A 20,899-nucleotide genomic window follows, 5' to 3' on the forward strand; every position below is an offset into this window, starting at 1 on the left:
TTTAATAAAATTGCATTATTCTCACAGTTTTGGTACTCAAATAACAGAAACGCCATTCGATTCCAAAATAAATGAAATGCCAATTCTAACGAATTCTATAACAGCGCGATCAAGGTCTTCTAGTTTTTTTTTATTTTTAAAGAAAAAAAAACAGAGCTATTGTTCTTGAAGTTTTGACAATAAAAGATAGGATTATCTATTAGGGAGGAGGAAAACTAAAAGAATTCCGTAGAACCAGTCGGGAAGTACGCCATCAGACTGGTAAGGGAAAAAAAAAAGATTAAACATTCATAATAGCAGATAACAGCTGTTTTCTTTTTTGAAAAGAAATCTAATAGCGCTTTCAATTACAAAACATAAATAATGATTCTTTTTTCAATAAGTTTTGGCAGTTCTTGCATGAAGTAAATGTAAAAGAAAGGAATTTGAAAAGAATTATGATTCATTATTCAAGACTATTAGTCACATGTAAGTCAGAGTACTTTTTTTTGTGGACCTTTTAAAGTCTTTAAACTTTTATAATTAATATTTTTAATAATTAACAATAATTATAATTTAATTATAATTATATTATAATTTAATTTAATAATTTCTAATTAATAATTTATTAATTATGCTATTGCGGAAAACGAAATATATTCGGAATAAGTAATTATGAAAAATAGTAGCTTAATTTATTACTTATTATGTAATTTGAAAAAGTCTATTCCAGGAAAATTTACGGTTAAAAAAGATAATACATTTTTAATCAACATACTGTATTAAACATGAAAAACATTGAACTAATTATGCTTAAGAATAATTCCATTTAATTTATATATAAACCTGTAATGTTTAGCCTTTAGCCCTAATAATCAGTACTTTTACAAACTTATCTTAAGGGATATGATTTGGAAAAATAGCCAGGAGCAGCGGAACATTCAAAGTGGGCAAAACAAGGAAGATTTAAGAATAAAAAAGATTTATTCATAAAAAAAAAATTATATTTAAATTTATAAAGCTAATTCATAAAACTTATTTATTTAGCTGATAAGTAACAGATTTGCAGCATGATATCAAGCAGAAACACACTATTGTTTCTGTCCATCAGTCATATGAAACTAAACTCAGAGAAATCACATGCAATATTTCCATCCGGAAAAAAAAATTTGTAGCAATTTTTTCTCTCCAGTGTTATTGTCTTTGTTATTAATAGGTAAGGAATAAAGATATGAAATCTCTCTTTGTGTATCGAGTATTTATTCTTGGTATATATTAAAAGAAATTATTCTTGGTCAGTACTCTTTAAATTATTGTATTTAAAATCTTTTTTGCTACAAAATGGCTACTAAGAGATATTTGTATCAAATCAGTGATAACAGATGCCCCCTTGTCAAAGAAGGAATTGAGAAGCACAGCATGAAAAAAAAGCGAACTTAAGAATTGTATTTAGATAGTTCATGTTTTTGATACAAATTCATAAAAAAAATTCAGATCTATTTTTTTTCTTCATTAATTTTATTTTCTTTCGACACACTTATTGCCTGTAACATTACTTTAGACTTTTAATTATTGCTGTATAGGTTTCAATAACTTTATTTTCTGAAAATGAAACGTCCTCCTGTAAGACCACCGACTTTAGCGTGGTCAGTTTGACCTAAATTATACAGTCTAAAAGCATTAATAGATAAAGTAATTCATAACTTAAGTAAACAAATAATAATGTAAACAAATATTATAAGCTACTAAGAAAAAAATACAGTTAAATCATGCAAACATTGGGAGATAACGGAATAATTCTTTTCCATAAAAAACGTAACTTCACTTGTTAAATTATTCCGCTAGTGTTGCTAACAAATTTGTTAGAAACATTACTCTTCTACAGTGAAAAATAATTTTTCAGCTATTCAAATAAGTCTACAAGTGTTTAATTTAAGGTTTCTTTCGAATACTTACTCTTTTCTAGGTCTAGACTCCTGACTACTATCGGTATCCGCTGAGGACGTCGATCCGATTCGTTCACCAACTTTTCTACAGGCAACAATTCCTGAATCTACATCACTGTCCTGCCGATCTTGTCCAGCTGCATCTGTAAAAGTTGCCAGCTTAATATCTACACAAGTTTGAAATATATCTAATGTATAAATGTCAAACATGCGCGAAACAATATTTCCTGGCATGCAACGCAATAATAATAAAAAAAAAAAACTTTTAACGCTTAGTTTTATGAAAAAGAAATAGCTTGCAAGAAAAATCATGCATGAAAATGAAAGCTAAAAGAAAAAGTTTTGACTACAACGTAGTCATATTAAGCACAGAATTGCTCAAAAGTTACTACAAAAATGTATTGGTAGTTAAGAAACTAGAATTAAATTTTAAATCCAGTCCTTAAAGTTTTCAAGGTCAATACTTGGGGCCCCTTGTTTAAATTCCTTTTTTATTAATCGACTGCAATTATTACACAAAAATCTATTTAAGTTTTTAAAAAATCCTGTTTGGCAGCATTTCAAAGGGAAAATGACATTGAAAAATCGCTTAAAGCGTTAGTTATTTCAGTGCCTTCATTGAAAATATAGTGAGGAAAAAACGGTGCATTTAACTATATAAATAAATATACAGTTGTCTTATATTGTAGTCTGAAAGTTTTATCTCGTGATCAATAAATTTAATTATACAAATCGACACAGTTTCCCCATTGTTGGCGGTACAGTTTTACTGACCAAAAAATCACATGTTAGAATTAAGTTTTTTAAAAAAATTTTTTATATTGATTTCCATATTTTTTTAGTCGTTATCTGTATAAAATTACAGAAAGTCATGAAGGTATTGTTTTCGAGCAAAATAATTTTGTATTCCAAATTTAAAGGTAATGGAATATTTGGAATATTTATTAAATGTAATATTATTGTAATATTATATATGAATTTTTTTTTAAGAATATTATTCTGCTATTATTACGCTTTTGACTCATTTCTAAATTAAGAGTTTAAAACAAAGTGTTGTTTCTTTATTATAACGTAATTCCATGATATTACCATATTACGCTACATTTTAGGATAAACTAATTTAAATCTGTGCCTAAACTTATTAACCGCTTTACGATTACTATTTTTTGGTGCAAATTATTATAAATTACTAAATTAATATTACATTAATTAATTAATAGTTAAATCTGGTGCATGCACATATTGTGTATAAAAATAATGTTACGAAAGTTATTTTAAAGAAAAATATCTCGGAACAAAATTATTTATGTCCGCCAATAGATTATTAATATGGCCAACGGTAGTTTTGAAACGAAAATAAAAAAAAAAATTATTATAATAAACCTGAAATTCGAAAGTAGCTTTTATCGAGAGAAACTTTTTAGAGGAACATCTTCCAGTTAGTTTTCCTCCTCTATTCGAAAGGGAAAAAATGAGCAGTAAGCGAGAGTAGTAGAACCTGCTAGCCTTGGCATCATATCTTCGTTGTAGGTTACTCTGCTATCGTACATCAAAGCCACATTCCCCTGCTTTTGCTCGATATTATTTACAACCAACAAGTTTGGAATGTTAAGAGACAGAAAAGTTTAAAAATATTGTCTTTAATATTTGAGGTCGGTGTGAATCGTGTTCTCAGTTTTCTGTAGAATTGTTTTTTTTTCTTTTTCCCCTCAACATCCGCAACAATCAACAACTGCAGTAGGAAGAGATTTGCTTACAAAAGGGTTGTAAATTTTGAGGCGTGGAATGTTAAAGAGGTAAAAAAGAAAGACGTGAACGAGATCGTTGAGATGTTTTTGAACGAAGAGCTCAAATATTCTTAAAAAAATGTCAAACAAGTGTTGTTGTCATGTCGTAAATATTTTAACTAAACCATGCGGAAATTATTCGAAATATTTTTGAAGAAGATTTAGTGTTAAGAATAAATTAAATTTTTAAATTATATTTGTGTTTCACGATTAATCACCTTCTTATTAAGCCTCTACACTTAACTATTGTTGCCATTCTTGGAATGGCAAAATGACGCCAACCACCCAAATTTAACAAATATTTCAACGTGTGACATAATTCTGAATCAACTTAACACAATTTTTTTTTTTACATCTCCTGGTTGGAGAATACGCCTGATAACTTTTGTAACTATTATCACTTTTAGTGTAAAAACAAATTAAAACATTGTGTGGATAAATTTAAGATAATTAACAACTTAATCGATTTTAAGATGAAAAACTGTTTTAATCAAAGGAAAACAAAATGGCTGGTAAATATTTCTATAAATACACTTCTATTAAACATATTATGAATCTAAATACATTTCTATTAAAGATAAAATATAAAAAATGACGTAAATGAATGAGAGTTACATATTAAGCACAAATGAAATATGGATTTAGTCATCACAATTACTTCGTCGACAGCCCGTTTCGTTGACAGATCATTTCATCTAAAGGGTCGTTTTGTCGACCAGCCATTTCGTCGAAATGACCCCGTCGATGAAATAACCTAGTCGATGAAATGATCTGTCGGCGAAGTTGTGCCGATGAAACAGCTTGTCAATGAAGTAAGTGATTGTCGCTGAAATGAACATAACGCATAAAACTTGTATTAGAAAGTATGTAATTTTGTGATTTCGCACAATATGCTCAGTTTTCGGAACTCTTCGATTCAGTGGGCCGTATTTGCGTACACTACTTCTTACTTTTCGACAATTTTGCCTTTTGAGAGTAATATTGGATATCTATCATTTAAAAAACTTTTTGTAGCACTAGTTTTGTAATTTAAAGAACAATAGATTTTTCAAATTAAAGAAATTTTAATTGTGTATAATTGAAGTGAAACTTCTAATGCGACTTCCAACAAGTTTGCGTTAAACGTTTAACGCTACCATGGCAACAAGCGGCCTGTGATCCTTGCAGGAGATTTTAATGTGAATTTCTCGTTACCTGAAGATGAAACATTATTAACCTTCCTTAAAGACAAATTTGGATTGGAAATGATAAATGGTAGGAATGATCCAACAATCAAAGGGGGAACTACCATTGATGCAGTTTTTGCAAGAAATATTGAAAAAATAGAACTCAAACATTTCGTATCTTCCTTTAGTTATCATAATCCCATTGTAAATGTTATAGATTTGGATATTTCTCCACTCGAAAATGATAATTAAAAGATGCGATCAATTGTGAATTGTAAGCAATGTTAATAAAGTTTGTCTTAAAGAAACAATATGATTTCACTAAAAATCAATTTCTACCCCTTCCTATTTTCATTTCCACATTACGAAGTTTCACTTCTTCCGCGCGGAGGGACTCCAAGCACTATTTTCTGTTTCTTAGATCTAAGTATTGCGAATTTGAAAAAATTATTGTTTGTTAGTGTTAGGAAGATTTTATCTTTAACCCTTTCTAAGGCCGCGGTAAGTATACTTACCACCAATACTTAAAGTCCATGGTGAATTTTTTTTACCACTTTTAATTTAGGTTTCCATTTGTTAATAATTTCAGCTTTCTTGAAGCGCGTTTGAATAAAATTGGTAACCATTTGTTGGTTTAAGAAAACGCATAAAAGTTATAAAATACATAATTTCTTTTGAAGTTTGTAGCATTTATAAAATTTATTTTATAAATAACGAAAAATAAAAGTCAATAAGTTCCTCATAGGTCGTGGTAAATATACTTACCACCAAAAAAATAATGGCTTCAAAATTTAGATATATTTTTTATAAGCTAAATGTTTTTTTTTTTCTTATATCAATTGCTATTCTTATATCAATTTCAGTTCCAAAAATACTTTTATTTACCTTTACTAGAAATAAATGGCCCATTAAAGGGTTGATGCAGAAAAAAGACACTGGTAATTCATGCTGTTTTTCTTAATTTTAAATAATTAAAATGTTAATTATATTATTTTTTTACTTATTTTGATCAAACATTATTTAAAACAAAATAAAAATATATGTTTAATCTTCTGCGTCAAAGGGTATAGACTGACACTTAGAACCGTCACCCACTGCGATCTCCAAGATTTAACGCCCGGGCAAAAGTAATCAACGTTGTTCAGTTAAAATTAAAGTTCGATCCTACGCAAGAGATCTCAATTTTTGATCAAAACTATCCCTTAGAACCTTCATCCACTAGCTAGTATTTTTGCAAACTTTTCATATTAAATATATTTTAGTAGGAAAAGTCTGCAAAAATATCTAAAGCCAACTTTATTGAAAAAAATAAATAATGAGGTCCTGTCCCTTAGAACCTTCATCCACTAGCTAGTATTTTTACAAACTCTTCATATTAAATATATTTTAGTAGGAAAAGTCTGCAAAAATATCTAAAGCCAACTTTATTGAAAAAATAAATAATGAGGTCCTGTCCCTTAGAACCTTCATCCACTAGCTAGTATTTTTACAAACTCTTCATATTAAATATATTTTAGTAGGAAAAGTCTGCAAAAATATCTAAAGCCAACTTTATTGAAAAAAAATAAATAATGAGGCCCTGTCCCTTAGAACCTTCATCCACTAGCTAGTATTTTTACAAACTTTTCGAAGTAAATATATTTTAATAGGAAAAGTCTGCAAAAATATCTAAAGCCAACTTTATTGAAGAAAATAAATTATGAGGTCCTGTCCCTTACAACCTTCATCCACTAGCTAGTATTTTTACAAACTTTTCGTAGAAAATATATTTTAATAGGAAAAGTCTGCAAAAATATCTGAAGTTAACTTTATTGAAAAAAATAAATAATGAGGGGATTCTTTTAAAAAATAAATCTCACGACACGATAGCTACTTAGAACCTCTTTACCTGAATATATACATAACAGAGTACCCTTAAAACGTTTTCTTTGATGTTTACGTGCTTCGTGCTCATTTTCGGAAAAGCATAAGTAACAACTCATTTGCCGCATTTATTCCATATTTCATTCAAGTCAAGGCTGCAAAAGCAACAGGAACTATTTCTGGAAGTATAATGGAACTATTGTTATATCTTCCCTGTTTCCTCCTCTGCTGCTCACACTCCATGCAATAACACAGGAGAAAGAAGAACAAAAATAAATATGGTGGTTGTGTTTTTGTGATCGTAAATAAAAGCTCGAGTTGGTATCATCATAACCCTGCGTTAACACGAGATGCTTCTGGATTGAGCGTCGGTAAAAAAATAAATAAAATGAAGCTTGAACATTGAGTATACTATCCTCAGAATATAATAGATTAGGAAATTTATGAATGGTTAATTTTCTTTTAACAATAGTTTGTTGTTGGTAAATATGTTTGAGCAAGACCTGGATAAAAACTGATGAGGATTTATGCTTTTGTTTCATATAACTATTATTAAAATAACGTTTAAACAAAAACTACGTATAATGGTGATTGTTGATGGAAATTATCGTTTATTGGCTATTATTCAGGAGAGTTCTCTACGTCGCAGGTTTACAGTTAATAAATAGTAACCAGCAAAATCAATAAAAATGCATCAAATATACAAAAAGATTTAAAAGAAAAAAAGATCTTCCATAAAGATTGCGATAAAGTAAAGATATTCCCAGGTGGTCAATTTGAAGACATTGCAGATTAATTTGCTTTTATTTTACGATCTGCGTTGAATGACCGACCCAAATTTGAGTTTACGACTATCAATGTGCACCACAGACAGTAGTCTTGTACCTTTGAACCGAACTCAGGACTCCTGGATCAAGCATAGGGTTAAACTAGCCTTCGCGGAGAACTTTAGCAAGTTGAATGCCATGGGGGTCACCGGTGACCGGCACTGAGTTTGTTCATAGCGCCACGGAGGGTCACCGGTTAACGGCGAAGCCAAGATTATTAGAAACACATAATTCGAGTATATTTTTAATGCTTTTAATTTCTTTAATATTATTATCGTTACTAAAATGGTTCGAAGAAATTAATGCAATACATACTGAGAAAATCATTTTGGCCAGACGGGCAAAGCCATGCAAAATTAGCGTGGCATTCAACGTGTTAATGAAACTAACCCGTATTTGTCTTACATAGAGAGAATACCACGAAAACTTCCCACACTTGGCACGATGGCAACTTATGATCCGTCTACCACTGAGGATATTTTACGTCTGCACTATGTCGGTGCAAGCTGGAAGAAGGATTCGTATAAACCAGCCCCATCGTTGAGATTCGAACCTGGGTTACCACATTGAGAAAAAAAATGCTCTACCCCCTGTAACACAGCTGCTCAATTTGCTTTTTTTCAAACATTATTAACAAAAAGATATTTTTTGAAAATTTTGTTAAGATCGTTACAAGAAACTGGTCGAGGAAGTCTAGAAACTCAAATGAGCAGTTAGATGAAAATTTACATAAAAATTATGGAAGAAATAGCCGCTTTTGAGCACAGAGATAAATTCCTTATTTGGCAATTTCACGAAATTCAAGAGAATTGCTATTAATAAGTATTGTCAAATTATTTTGTGCAAGATAAAACTAATATAAAAATAAATACAGATAGATAAAGATATTGCGAATTGTGACTAACATATACGTTTTAAATATTTATTTTAATATGTTAGCAAGTTAAATAAATGGTTTATATTTATGAAATCATATTTTTGCAACGCGTGTTTTCTGAGAAAATCATTAAATGGGTATTTTATTCAGTAAAGCATTAGACGATTAAACATAAATTTAAGAATTGAAGTTAAATTAAAAGACTCGGAAGTATGTAATGCCTATAATAGCATAAAACAAACTTAAGAAAAATTAGCATATTGGGAAGAAGCAAAACTCCACATCATTGAAGTAAATTATACTAGGCATAGGGGGATTTTGTAAGTCAAAATATCTTTAAAAAATTGGACTGGTAGGAAACTACATCAAATTTTGGTGTTTTTAAACTAGGTTTGGATATTGAAATCTTTGTACTACTCAATCTTATTTTACTTATAATTATCTAAAACGTTTAGTTCTAAACAACTGTGTTTAATTTTTTTAACGAAATCGAAAGTATAAAAGCAGTAATCAAAGGAATATTAAATATTTATAAATTATCTAAGCTCAAAACGTTTTTCCATAATTTGCGTCAAAAAATTATAATTTTAATTTTTTAAACAGAATGAAGTTTTTAATCAAATAATATCTTACTGTTTAGTTTCTTGAGATTATTTATTTAATGTTTTTCCTACTTTAAAAGCGACGAGAAAAAAAATCTAATTAACATTGCTGACACTTTTTTGATCACTTATGAAATTTCCAGTATTTCCTTATCCATGACAAAATATTTCAAATCTTGATTGCATATACTTTCAAATTTCCTAATATAATTTCCAGAGCTTTTAATTATCCTTATAGAAAAATAATTTGAGATGTAGTGTAAATTCTTAAAATTCAAAATTAAGCCGATGTGTAAAACTATTTTTCCAATCACCACTTCTTTTAAGTCATCACTTTAAGTGTTGCTTAAACAAAAGTTTTGTTAATAATACTTACTTCAAGATTTCATGTATAAATATCATGAAAATTTTATTTCTACACATTCATTAGTAAAAGTAGTAAGTTTTTTAAAGCTTGTATTCATTTTTTTACGACTAGCAAAACTTCACAACTTTTAAAACAAAAATATATACAAAAGAGACATTTTATGACATTAAAATCATCAACATTACATCAAATATATGTTAATGAGTGTGCTACTTTTATTATTAAATCGAAATTGATTGTAATAACGCATAAAATTAACTACGTTTTGAGACAGCGATAAAGAGTAACAGTCATAAAAATAGCAACTTTGTTTCACTAGAAAAGGAAATTTTAATCCTTCAAAACGAATTCCAAAATGTGTTAATTACTTTATTTCGAAGAGACATAAGATGATAAAAAAAGAGCTATTTATCACGAAAGTAAAAGCATCACCGAAGATTAAGATCTTGGCACTAATCCCTACTAGGCCTGGGCAATATACCGTAATACCGTCATTTACCGGTATTTCTTTGATACCGCGGTAATGATATTCGGAAGTATATTCTTCGGCAATACCGAGTTATTGAACTTCGGTATGCCTGCACCTCTCGGTACTCACCGCTAGCCAATATCTTCGGCCGACCGGCGGCGAGGAAGTGGCGGTATGGTATGGTATCTAGGAGGTATTGGTATGGCACGTGATTGATTTAGGGGTGAAGAACTCAAAGGCTTGCGCGTAATACTTACGATACCTCCTCTCGGCAGCTAGAAATTTCTCCTACAATATATTGTGGTATCATTTGACTTTAAAGCGCATGCGTCATATCCGTGGTATTGGCGATATCGGATTTCAAACACCCGCGCGTTATATCAACCCTCCATGGTATACTTAGTTACTGATTTTGGTTTCATTTTGAGAATAGCGTGCTTCTGATTTTAAAAATATCCGAGATTGTCGGATCTCCTTGTGATGTTTATAATTGTGTTGATATTTATAATTGTTGATGTTTATAATTGTGTTGATGTTTATAACTGTTTTGATGTTTATAATTGTTGATGTTTATAATTGTGTTGATGTTTATAACTGTTTTGATGTTTATAATTGTGTTGATGTTTATATTAGTAATTGATGTTTATATTAATAAAATTTTTCTGTTTTAAAATAATGATGCTTTATAATTAGTTGATTCCATGGGATAATTATGCTGCGAGCTAATATAGGATAAGTACTAGGGCTGGGCAATGTCAGAATTTCGATATTGTGGTATATTGTGAGCTTCATATCACGATATTATGATATACCGCGGTAATTAAATTGTTATGTATATTATAAATGCTAAGACTATTTTGCAATTAAAAATTAATGTGTTTAAAGAGCATCATTTAAAAAAAATGGGGTACTTATCCTATATTAGCTCGCAGCATAATTATCCCATGGAATCAACTAATTATAAAGCATCATTATTTTAAAACAGAAAAATTTTATTAATATAAACATCAATTACTAATATAAACATCAACACAATTATAAACATCAAAACAGTTATAAACATCAACACAATTATAAACATCAACAATTATAAACATCAAAACAGTTATAAACATCAACACAATTATAAACATCAACAATTATAAATATCAACACAATTATAAACATCACAAGGAGATCCGACAATCTCGGATATTTTTAAAATCAGAAGCACGCTATTCTCAAAATGAAACCAAAATCAGTAACTAAGTATACCATGGAGGGTTGATATAACGCGCGGGTGTTTGAAATCCGATATCGCCAATACCACGGATATGACGCATGCGCTTTAAAGTCAAATGATACCACAATATATTGTAGGAGAAATTTCTAGCTGCCGAGAGGAGGTATCGTAAGTATTACGCGCAAGCCTTTGAGTTCTTCACCCCTAAATCAATCACGTGCCATACCAATACCTCCTAGATACCATACCATACCGCCACTTCCTCGCCGCCGGTCGGCCGAAGATATTGGCTAGCGGTGAGTACCGAGAGGTGCAGGCATACCGAAGTTCAATAACTCGGTATTGCCGAAGAATATACTTCCGAATATCATTACCGCGGTATCAAAGAAATACCGGTAAATGACGGTATTACGGTATATTGCCCAGGCCTAATAAGTACCCCATTTTTTTTAAATGATGCTCTTTAAACACATTAATTTTTAATTGCAAAATAGTCTTAGCATTTATAATATACATAACAATTTAATTACCGCGGTATATCATAATATCGTGATATGAAGCTCACAATATACCACAATATCGAAATTCTGACATTGCCCAGCCCTAATCCCTACCCTCGATCGAATGCGTTAATAGACCTAAACTATAACCGTAATTTATACTTATTAAGAAACAGGATAAATTACGACCGGATTTGCTTCATTTCCACAGGTATTCTATCTTCATAAACTGTATCTTTTTTTAATAACGGAACAGTAGAATCATTATCCTAAAAATGCTGTTTTAAAATCTTTGAATAAGCTGTTTGAGTACATCATAATGAATTGGGTTTATCGTTCACCTATAAACAAAATGAACGGCGACAGATTTAAAGGAATAAGGATGGGAAAAGTAATAAGTAACCAATCATTTACAACGAAAAAACACTTAATATCATTATCTTAACATCATAATTCGTCACAGATATCCACCACATTAAGACTAATTGTTTCGTTAGAGATATGTTTTTTTTTAAATTTTTTTATTATTAAAAACAAGCTGAAAAAAAGTCTCGATATGCCCATTACAATGAATTATAATTTAACACTGAATTAGAGAACAAAATAGCGACAGTAAATTTGCTGCAATTTCACTGCAATTTTTTTATTTTTATTTTTACTATTGCATGAGATTTTTTTAAAAGATCTTAGATATTTTTACGTCAATGATTTCAAATCTGCAATCGGTTTGTCTCTCCAAGCTGCAGTTTCTTTTAAATGTCATTGGTTTATTTTTTGTCAAAATGTACAAGTTCAACCATTTGCTTACGACTGGTACAACGTGTGAACCACATTAGATAGTACAACATGTGGGCCACATATGATGGTACAGCATTGCACACCGTAAGCAAAGGGTTAAAAACGTAATAAATAACAGGAGATCGAAAACTGTTGCAACCTACTTCTGGGAGAGTTAGGTCACATCATCAGGATTAAACCTGCATAGAAACCCATGCCCAGAAATGTCGTCATATGCCGCTAGGATGGTTCGAACGTCGAACCACTGTATCCTCGAGTGGTTTTGTGCAGGTCGTAATAGGGAAGCCCCCCTAGCCGCATTCGATATTTCGGGTCGTAAGTTTTTAAGCAATTTTAATCCTGATGATATGCTCTAACTCCCCTCAAAATTTGTCTCAATATTTATACAACCTCCTGTTATATATTACGCTTTTAAACATACACATTTCGACAAAAAATAGACTAAGAATGTCATTTTGAAAAGAATCTTTAGCTTCGGGAGCGAAACTTCGAATTTAGTGAAAGGGATTTTAAGAAAAAGATACAGAGATAATGTTTTGAAAATGTGATCATTTTAATCATAATTTAAAATGAAATATTACTTTTTGATGTTGAGTTTTCTGATGTACTTCGTTCGGTGGTAGCATCAATTGCGGAAACGTTGCGGATATCCCTGCCACAAGATTTGTCCCCTTCCTCGGACAAATCACTGGTCATATCTTCGGGACCAGATACAGTACCCATCACCCATTCGGCATCGTGTTCGCAAGCACTGTCTGGACTTGGTGGTCGACGAAATGTGTGACTGTTGCTACTCTTTGTAGAGCCATGACGAGTCCTAGAAAGGCGGTTCTTCACTAGGGCTTTGGCGGTTGAAGTACTTGCCATACAGTGAGATGTCTTTACTTGTACCAGGCTCCTAATACAAATAAATACAAAGTTAACATTTTTCTGTTGCTAAATTTAACAGGACATGTATTATTTCATACAAAAAAAATTTTTTCATTAAAAAATAGTAAATTAATCTAAATTTTAATTAATAAAAAAATTTTTTAAGCAATCTGAACACATCTTTACTTATATTCTGTATTACTTTACTTAAACTTCTCTAATAAAGGTATTTAAATATTATTTGCGAAACGAATAACATATTTAAGTAGACTAAAACAATTTTACAATAATAAATATCGATAGCAAACACCAAACTCGTTCCAATTCTCATCATATAAGACAAATAATTAAAGCACCTTACGAAATTCTCCCCAAAATGAAAAATGTATAAGTCTGTATCATTTAAAGCATTGAAAAATAAACTGATTTATTCACATGATCACAGGAAATTTAACAGGAAATGTATTATTTCAATCTAAAAAAAATTTTCATTAAAAAACTAATAAATAAAATTTATTTTCATTAATATAAATGTATTTTTAACAATCTGAACACATCTTTACTTACTTAACTGTATATTCTGAACAACGTTACTTAAACTTCTCTAATAAATGTATTTAAATAATATTTGAAAAACAAATAAAATATTTATGTAGACTAAAAAAAATTACAATAATTAATATCGATATCAAGTACCAAACTCGTTCGAATCCTCATCATATAAGACGAATAATTTAAGTATGTTACGAAATTCTCCCCAAAATGAAAAATGTGTATGTCTTTACCGTTTAAAGGATTGAAAAATAAACTGATTTATTTTAAAAATGAATATATATGTCTACTTCATTGTTGGCCAACAGAAATAAACTTTTTCTATATTGATATTAACCTTTGATAAATTTATTTTTGATTTTAATTTTTTGATTTTGATTTTCTTTAAGCTTCATTTGTTACGAGTATTTCGATATAAAATGGTTTATAGTTTTAGAAAAGATAATAAAAACCAGTATGATACTCGGAAGTTAACTAATTTTCCCTAAAGGGAAAAAAACTAGCAGTCACGACGTGAAATTCCGATTAGCACTTAAGATAATGTGTTCTGAATAGTTCGGATTCTATCGGAATTCTTTTCTTCTCTCTTTCGTTTCATCACAGATCAAAACTAATACTATTACCACTCGAAAATCTTCATTCAACCATAAAATAGAATCATTTATCAAATCTGCGATACTTTAGCGCAACTATTCGAAATAGGACAAAGGTTAGAAATCTAATCTAACACGATCTAAAATTACTACTGCTGCCAGATAGACCTAATTTTCACAACTCTCGCTGCATTATCGTCTGCAAAAAGAACAATGCCACTTTTCATTGTCTAACTTTCGCTCATTTGCTCTTAAATGATGACGTCACAAGTTAGCTATTTCTCGTTAACTCACGCTGCTAATTTTGCGGCTCTAAAACGGCGTTCCACAAGCATTTTTCTCTCCCCCCCCCCTCTTCTTGTTGAAACAATAGCATTGTAGTTCCTTGAACCCCACGAACCCGAATCTGCCACTTCTGGTTTCATTCTTATTTCATTCTCTTACTTTCAACAATACGGGCAGTGACACGAAATGTATGGATATGGGGTTGAATAGCGTTAACTAACTTATAAACAATCAGAAAATCTGAAAGAATATACCGAGGAAAAATTGGTATTATTTTCATTAAGTGAGTCATTCTTATTAACATATAAAGATGTTAAGATCATTTTTTTTTCTTTCATTTTGATCCTTTTATGAGTTGAACTTAATCATTAAGAATCTTTGTTCGATTTAATTAACTGTGGTAAAAGAAACTAAGATGAGGATTTTTTTTAAAAAATAAAGGGAAGTTACAATTGTAGTTTACAAATTGCAGGAAGCAGATAAATTTTGATTAATGTTTTTGAGATGTTTTAAGTCTAATGACAGCAAATTTCGAAAATAATGGACTTATTTTAGTTCACTGATTAATACAGAGACTAAGAAATCTTCATTGTACCAGCAGTCAACACACACGTTAGAATTATGCGTTTATATTCTACAGCCTTTTTGCCATAAATGTGCATATTTTATCTATAGAATGAAAGATTAACTGATTAAATATAAGGCTTAATAGCGCAAGAATCCGAAGTGACTACACTAGACCAAATTCAACAACAATTCAAACTATGGCTAATGACTAACATATAACATATGTCTAACATATAACATATATACATTTATCTGAAGAAGCTAAACTAAGTAAGGAAAATACAAGGAAAGAATAATTAGCTTAAGCATTTAACGAATTTTGGTAAAAACCTATGTATTAATTTAATGTAGTAAATGCTTCCTACTAACTCAGTAATCCCTAAATGCTTTTATGCAAGTCTCCCGTTATATTTTTACTGGATTACTCCCATTTCTGTCAACAAAAAAATACTTTGAGCTTTATTAAATTTGGTTAAAAAGAACCTATTAAAGATTTTGACAATGTGATGAAAATGTCTAAAGTATATCGAGGGTATACGTTAGATATTCAGGATAGTTAGTCTACTAATATTGGACACAACACTTTCTGCCACACACTTCTGCAATTGAATATATAATTTTTAAATATAACTCTTATGTAGCACAAAAACACTATTTATTACTTTAACACAATAGCATAATTTTTAAAAAATAAATTAAGAGCTTAAAAACAATGCAAAACTGAAATGAATTGATTTTATCAAAAAAAGGAGAAGATTTTTAAAATTTTTTTTTAAAAAACTACAGAAATTTTCTGCATTGGGCAAGCAAGCGTGGGTCAAAATTTTACTTAGCTACATACTACAATAAAATATTATACAACTATTATCATTTTTACCACATATAATATAAAACTATCATGATTTAGACCACAACATTAAAATAAACATTCAATGCAATTTCTTTACAACTTGTTTCCAGAGCTGCCCCAAATAAGAATTAAGGATTTCCCTCAAAAAATTTAAGTTCAAAGAAAAAGCGACGTAAGTCAGCAGTATTTACCAATGCATATTTATCTCTCAAAGGAAAGTAAAGTGATATAACATTCATATTTTCAGTCGCTTTATATAGAAGTAAAAACAATTAGACCACATATAATAAAGGACTATCGTGATTTAAACCAAAACTTTAGAATAAACATCTAGTTCAATTTCGTTACACCATTTTTCAAGAGCAGCCTTGAATAATGAACTGAGGATTCCCATCAAAAAATTAAATTTAATAGAAAAAAACACTCATAGCTTCTGTCTGGAACAAAAAAGTACATACGAATTCAGAGAGCGCTGACTTTCTCTGTATCGTTAAAAGAGAAGAAAAAAAATTAATCATTAATGCGTATCGATATGCAGCCATTGAAGCGTAACGCCTTGAAATTCTTTTCGAAATTGCGTAAGACAACAATGGCCCAAGATAAAATCTGAAGTGTTTCAAATTTATACTTATTTTTTCGAAGGAGCACAGTAACACAATGATCTATTTGTAGTGAATACTGCTTTCCGAAAATTAATAATGAGGATTTATGATTAGTCATCATCTTACATACGAAATATAACAGATAGCTTTTAAAAGCGATAACATTATAACAATAACTTACTTTTATTAATATGAAAGTATCAACATGTTCAATATATATATATCCTGAATTGCACTTCGTGCCAAAGTTAAACCTATAAAAACTAAGTATTTAAAGTGTGTGTGTGTGTATGTATGTGTATATATATAATACATATATATATATATATATATATATATATATATATATATATATATATATATATATATATATATATATATATATATATATATATATATATATATATATATATATATAAAATATATATACATAATATGCATATATATATAATATATATGCAGTGTGTCCCAGGATTATTGAGAAAAATTTTAAGAGGAGGTAGGAGATATCACAAGGATCCAGAATATCCATAGCAACCCATTGTCGTAAACGTCGCTAAGTGATGTTGTTCACAAGATTGGTTGGGAGTAATAGACTGGCTCTCTAGCCACCACGTTCTCCTGATTTAAGCAACATTGATTTCCTTGGGGTGCATTGAAAAGTATTATCTTAGTTTTGTGTCTCTTTCGTGTACCTGTCATACTACTTTCCCATGACTTTTCCGACCACGGGTTGCTTGTGATGCCCTCTACCACCTCTTAAAGTTTGTCCCAGTAGCACTGTGTGACGCTCTATATATAAATATTAAAAAATAGTTATAAAAATACACGATAATCGCACTATAAAGTGTTTAAACTTTCACAGAATTATAAAAAATATTTTTGTCTGTAACTGAAGTTAGATAATACTATCACTAGGAAAAATAATCTTTGGAAATATTTAAAGTTGACAGATATGTTAACTTATTAATGCCCTGTCTCAAAAATATGTCTATACATGAAAAAAATCTACGAGAAAAAGACATATCATTTTAAGACAAAGTTTAAGTAGATACGGAAATTCGGAGAAACTGTTAACAGTCAATTTAAGTAAACAAATTAAGTGCATATGTCAAGTAGACAAAAAATTCGAAAAGTTCCAGAAAATTGATAAAAAAAGAAATACCAATCTGCTTTATAGTCAATCCACACCAGTCAATGCAAAAACCTACACACGAAGATCTAATAATAATTAGTTAAAAGGTCCATGATTCGAAATTTAATGGAATCTGAGAAGTTATTTAATGTCAATTAACTCTTATCGCAACGGATTTTCTTATATTTGTGTGGCAGTTAGTTAGAGCCATTTTTCAAAATGAAGGTAATAAAGGCAAGCAACACCAGATTGGCTCTTGGCCTGTCATCGGGTCATCTCAAGGTCGAGTAAACCTTTTCAATTGCACTAGATTAACTCATTTTATTTTTTTCAATCTCCTTCCATAACATCCAGTTCGTCTATTTTATTTAACCATTTCTCACCTGAATTATTTTTCAAATTGAACAAAAGATAAATTTTTTGGACGCTGGATTTTTTTATAAAATGACATATGAATTGTATTTACATATAAGATAATCGAGAATGAAATTCATTTAAAACGAAATAAAATAAAAATAAGAAAAGTACAGACAGAACAAAACTATACGAAAGGAGTAATTGTCATTAGTTGCTCCGAATCCGGAAAAATGTGTGTTCAGAATATTACATGCATTTGCAAAAGCTAAATTAACATGTAATACATAAAACTAAAACATCTAAAAATGAAAAAAAAAACAAAACCATATAGCAACTTAATACAGTGAGGAGAATAAAAATTGTTTTAAAATTGTTATAATCTGAAATTTACAAAATAATAGTTATATTTTATAACCGTCATTGAACAGCAAACCCAATTTTGAGTTTACCACTACCAATGTTCAACTCCGTAGCCTTGTAATTTTGAACCCAATCCAGAAGACAAGGGAACTCCCGGATCAAGCATTGGGAAAAATTTGCCTCCGTGGAGGACTTTTTTGATGGAACTAGTCAACGTTTGCGTTGCATGGAGGGGAAAATCACGAAAACCTTCCATAGATAGCCCGATGGCAAGGGGACTCTAACCCATAATCCGTCTACCACTGAGAATATTTTACTTCAGAACTGTGGTTGGTGCACCAAGTGTGGTTGGTGCAAACCGGGAGTAGAGTTCTATCAACCAGCCACCATTGGGATTCGAACATGGCATATCTCATTGTAAGGCGAACGCTCTATCTCCTGAGCCACCGCGACTCTATATAGTAATAATCAAAATTCTTTGGACGCAAAGCGTTAACAAACGATTAAACTAATTTATTTCAGAAATTACTATTAGTTTTCGATTTTCATTTGGAATTTCCATCATTTCCGTCATTTCTTTTGGATTTTTTTTTTAATGTTTATCAATTTACATAACTGTGTAAATTACTCTGAAACGAAAAGTCTTTGTACGAAAACTTTTAAATTGCATCAAGAGTATTTCAATTCATTTCCAGTGCAAGTACCTGTAATTCAAATAAACATTCAATGAAATCTATTCACAGCAAATACTTATTGGAAATAACATTTGATGGGAAGCTATCAGAGGAAAACAATGCGAAATTCGAGTATTTAGAAAAATAAAAAGAAAAACGAGAAAACATTGGGAGGAATAAATTTTAAATACATATTCCATCGAAAAATACAGGTTTTTAGAAGAAAAAAAAGTATAAATATTTTATACTTACCACGTATATTGGTCGTAAGTTTAAATATGTGTTGTGTGTGAAAAAAAATTTTTTTTTCGAAAATCCGAAGGAAAATCTTCGAGTCAAATGCAATACGGTATTTTATGAAAGCGAAAGTTCCCGGTCAGCAAATTAAAAGTGGCATTCAAACTGACCTTCATAAATCTATACTTAGTGGCGTGAGTAGATGAGTTGATTGCGAAATTCATTAAATGTAGAACAAATTCCTGCTTCTAGCTGATATTATTTGAATAAATATTTTGAAATATTTAGTGTTTATATTAGTTTTATCTTTAATCATTCTCTGAAAAATCATCTAATTCAAAAATAGTCGAGGTAAACAAAAAACTTGAAAATAAAAATATATTAGGGTGTTGTGACGGCTAGTCTTGGAAGCTGGGATATGCCCCAGGTCAAATGTTACAAATTTTCTGCAAACAATCATTTAGATAAAAAAATTTTTTTTTCTAAGCATTGATTTAAATTACAAATAAACTTGTTAAAAATGTATATAGGAGATTAAAAAAATGTAAAGAAACTTGATAAATATTTCAAAGATATAAGTGCATGTTGATTAGCTTCGGAGATTTTATAAGGACTTCCGCTTATGAGGCTAACATAAATTTAGCTCGAATTTTTAAATATACCATTTTTTAAAAAAAGTAAAAATTAAAAAGTTTAATAAAATTAAGAATGAGACTAATTGAAATATAGATGCACCATTTTTTAAAAAAAAGTTTTTTAGTACTAAGGTGCTCACTATAGATAAAAATTTAAACTTTGAATTTCGAGCCAAATTTAGTTTTTCACTGAAATTCCATTTCTTTAAAAATAAATCATTGATATTTTCTCACTTTTGTCTCTAGATTCAATGTATTGATTTTTGTATAAAATAATTATTCTATAAATTCAGTGTAATAATTTATCTATAAAAAAATTATTTTCTAAATTCAATATAGTTTTTCTATAAAATAATTATTCTATAAATTCAAAGTAATAATTTTTCAATCTATAAAATACCAACCATTCTAAATGTTACATTTTTTTTACATCTTAAAGTTTAATAACCCTTTTATTTAACGATGTCCTAGTATTATTATATAATAAACTAGCCGACTCCGGCGCCCAGCTGCTCACAAATATATTATGGGGGGCTTGCATACCTTATTGAGTGGAGTAGATTTTGTTTAATGACCAAATTAAAGAAATACTCTATGAAAATATTCTAAGACATGGATAAAAATGCTAAAAAATAAAATGTATCAATTATGTAATAAGTAAAAATATCTAAAAATGTAAATGTAATAAACTACAAATAATGTAGTTTTTCCGACCACCGGTTTCTTCTAACCTCGTAGCTATGAATAAAAAACGCATCTGCTGTTATTTAAAGCTCTGG

At 29.8% G+C, this 20,899-nt stretch overlaps 1 protein-coding gene across 1 annotated transcript in view; it reads right to left on the bottom strand.

The window, feature by feature from the left end:
• The window catches only part of LOC107454566 (uncharacterized), a 93,935-nt gene that overhangs the window by 26,127 nt on the left and 46,909 nt on the right, over positions 1-20,899 (bottom strand). Inside the window, exons 2-3 of the mRNA XM_016071810.5 lie at positions 12,985-13,301; positions 1,936-2,068 (exon numbers count right to left, since the gene is read on the bottom strand). Coding sequence (XP_015927296.1) covers positions 1,936-2,068; positions 12,985-13,270 — 419 coding nt within the window. The 5' untranslated portion in view covers positions 13,271-13,301. The remainder of the gene's footprint in view (positions 1-1,935; positions 2,069-12,984; positions 13,302-20,899) is intronic.

This window comes from Parasteatoda tepidariorum, chromosome 2, assembly GCF_982258835.1.
Source record: "Parasteatoda tepidariorum strain Cologne lab strain chromosome 2, Ptep-v5.0, whole genome shotgun sequence".
Lineage (NCBI taxonomy): Eukaryota > Metazoa > Arthropoda > Arachnida > Araneae > Theridiidae > Parasteatoda > Parasteatoda tepidariorum.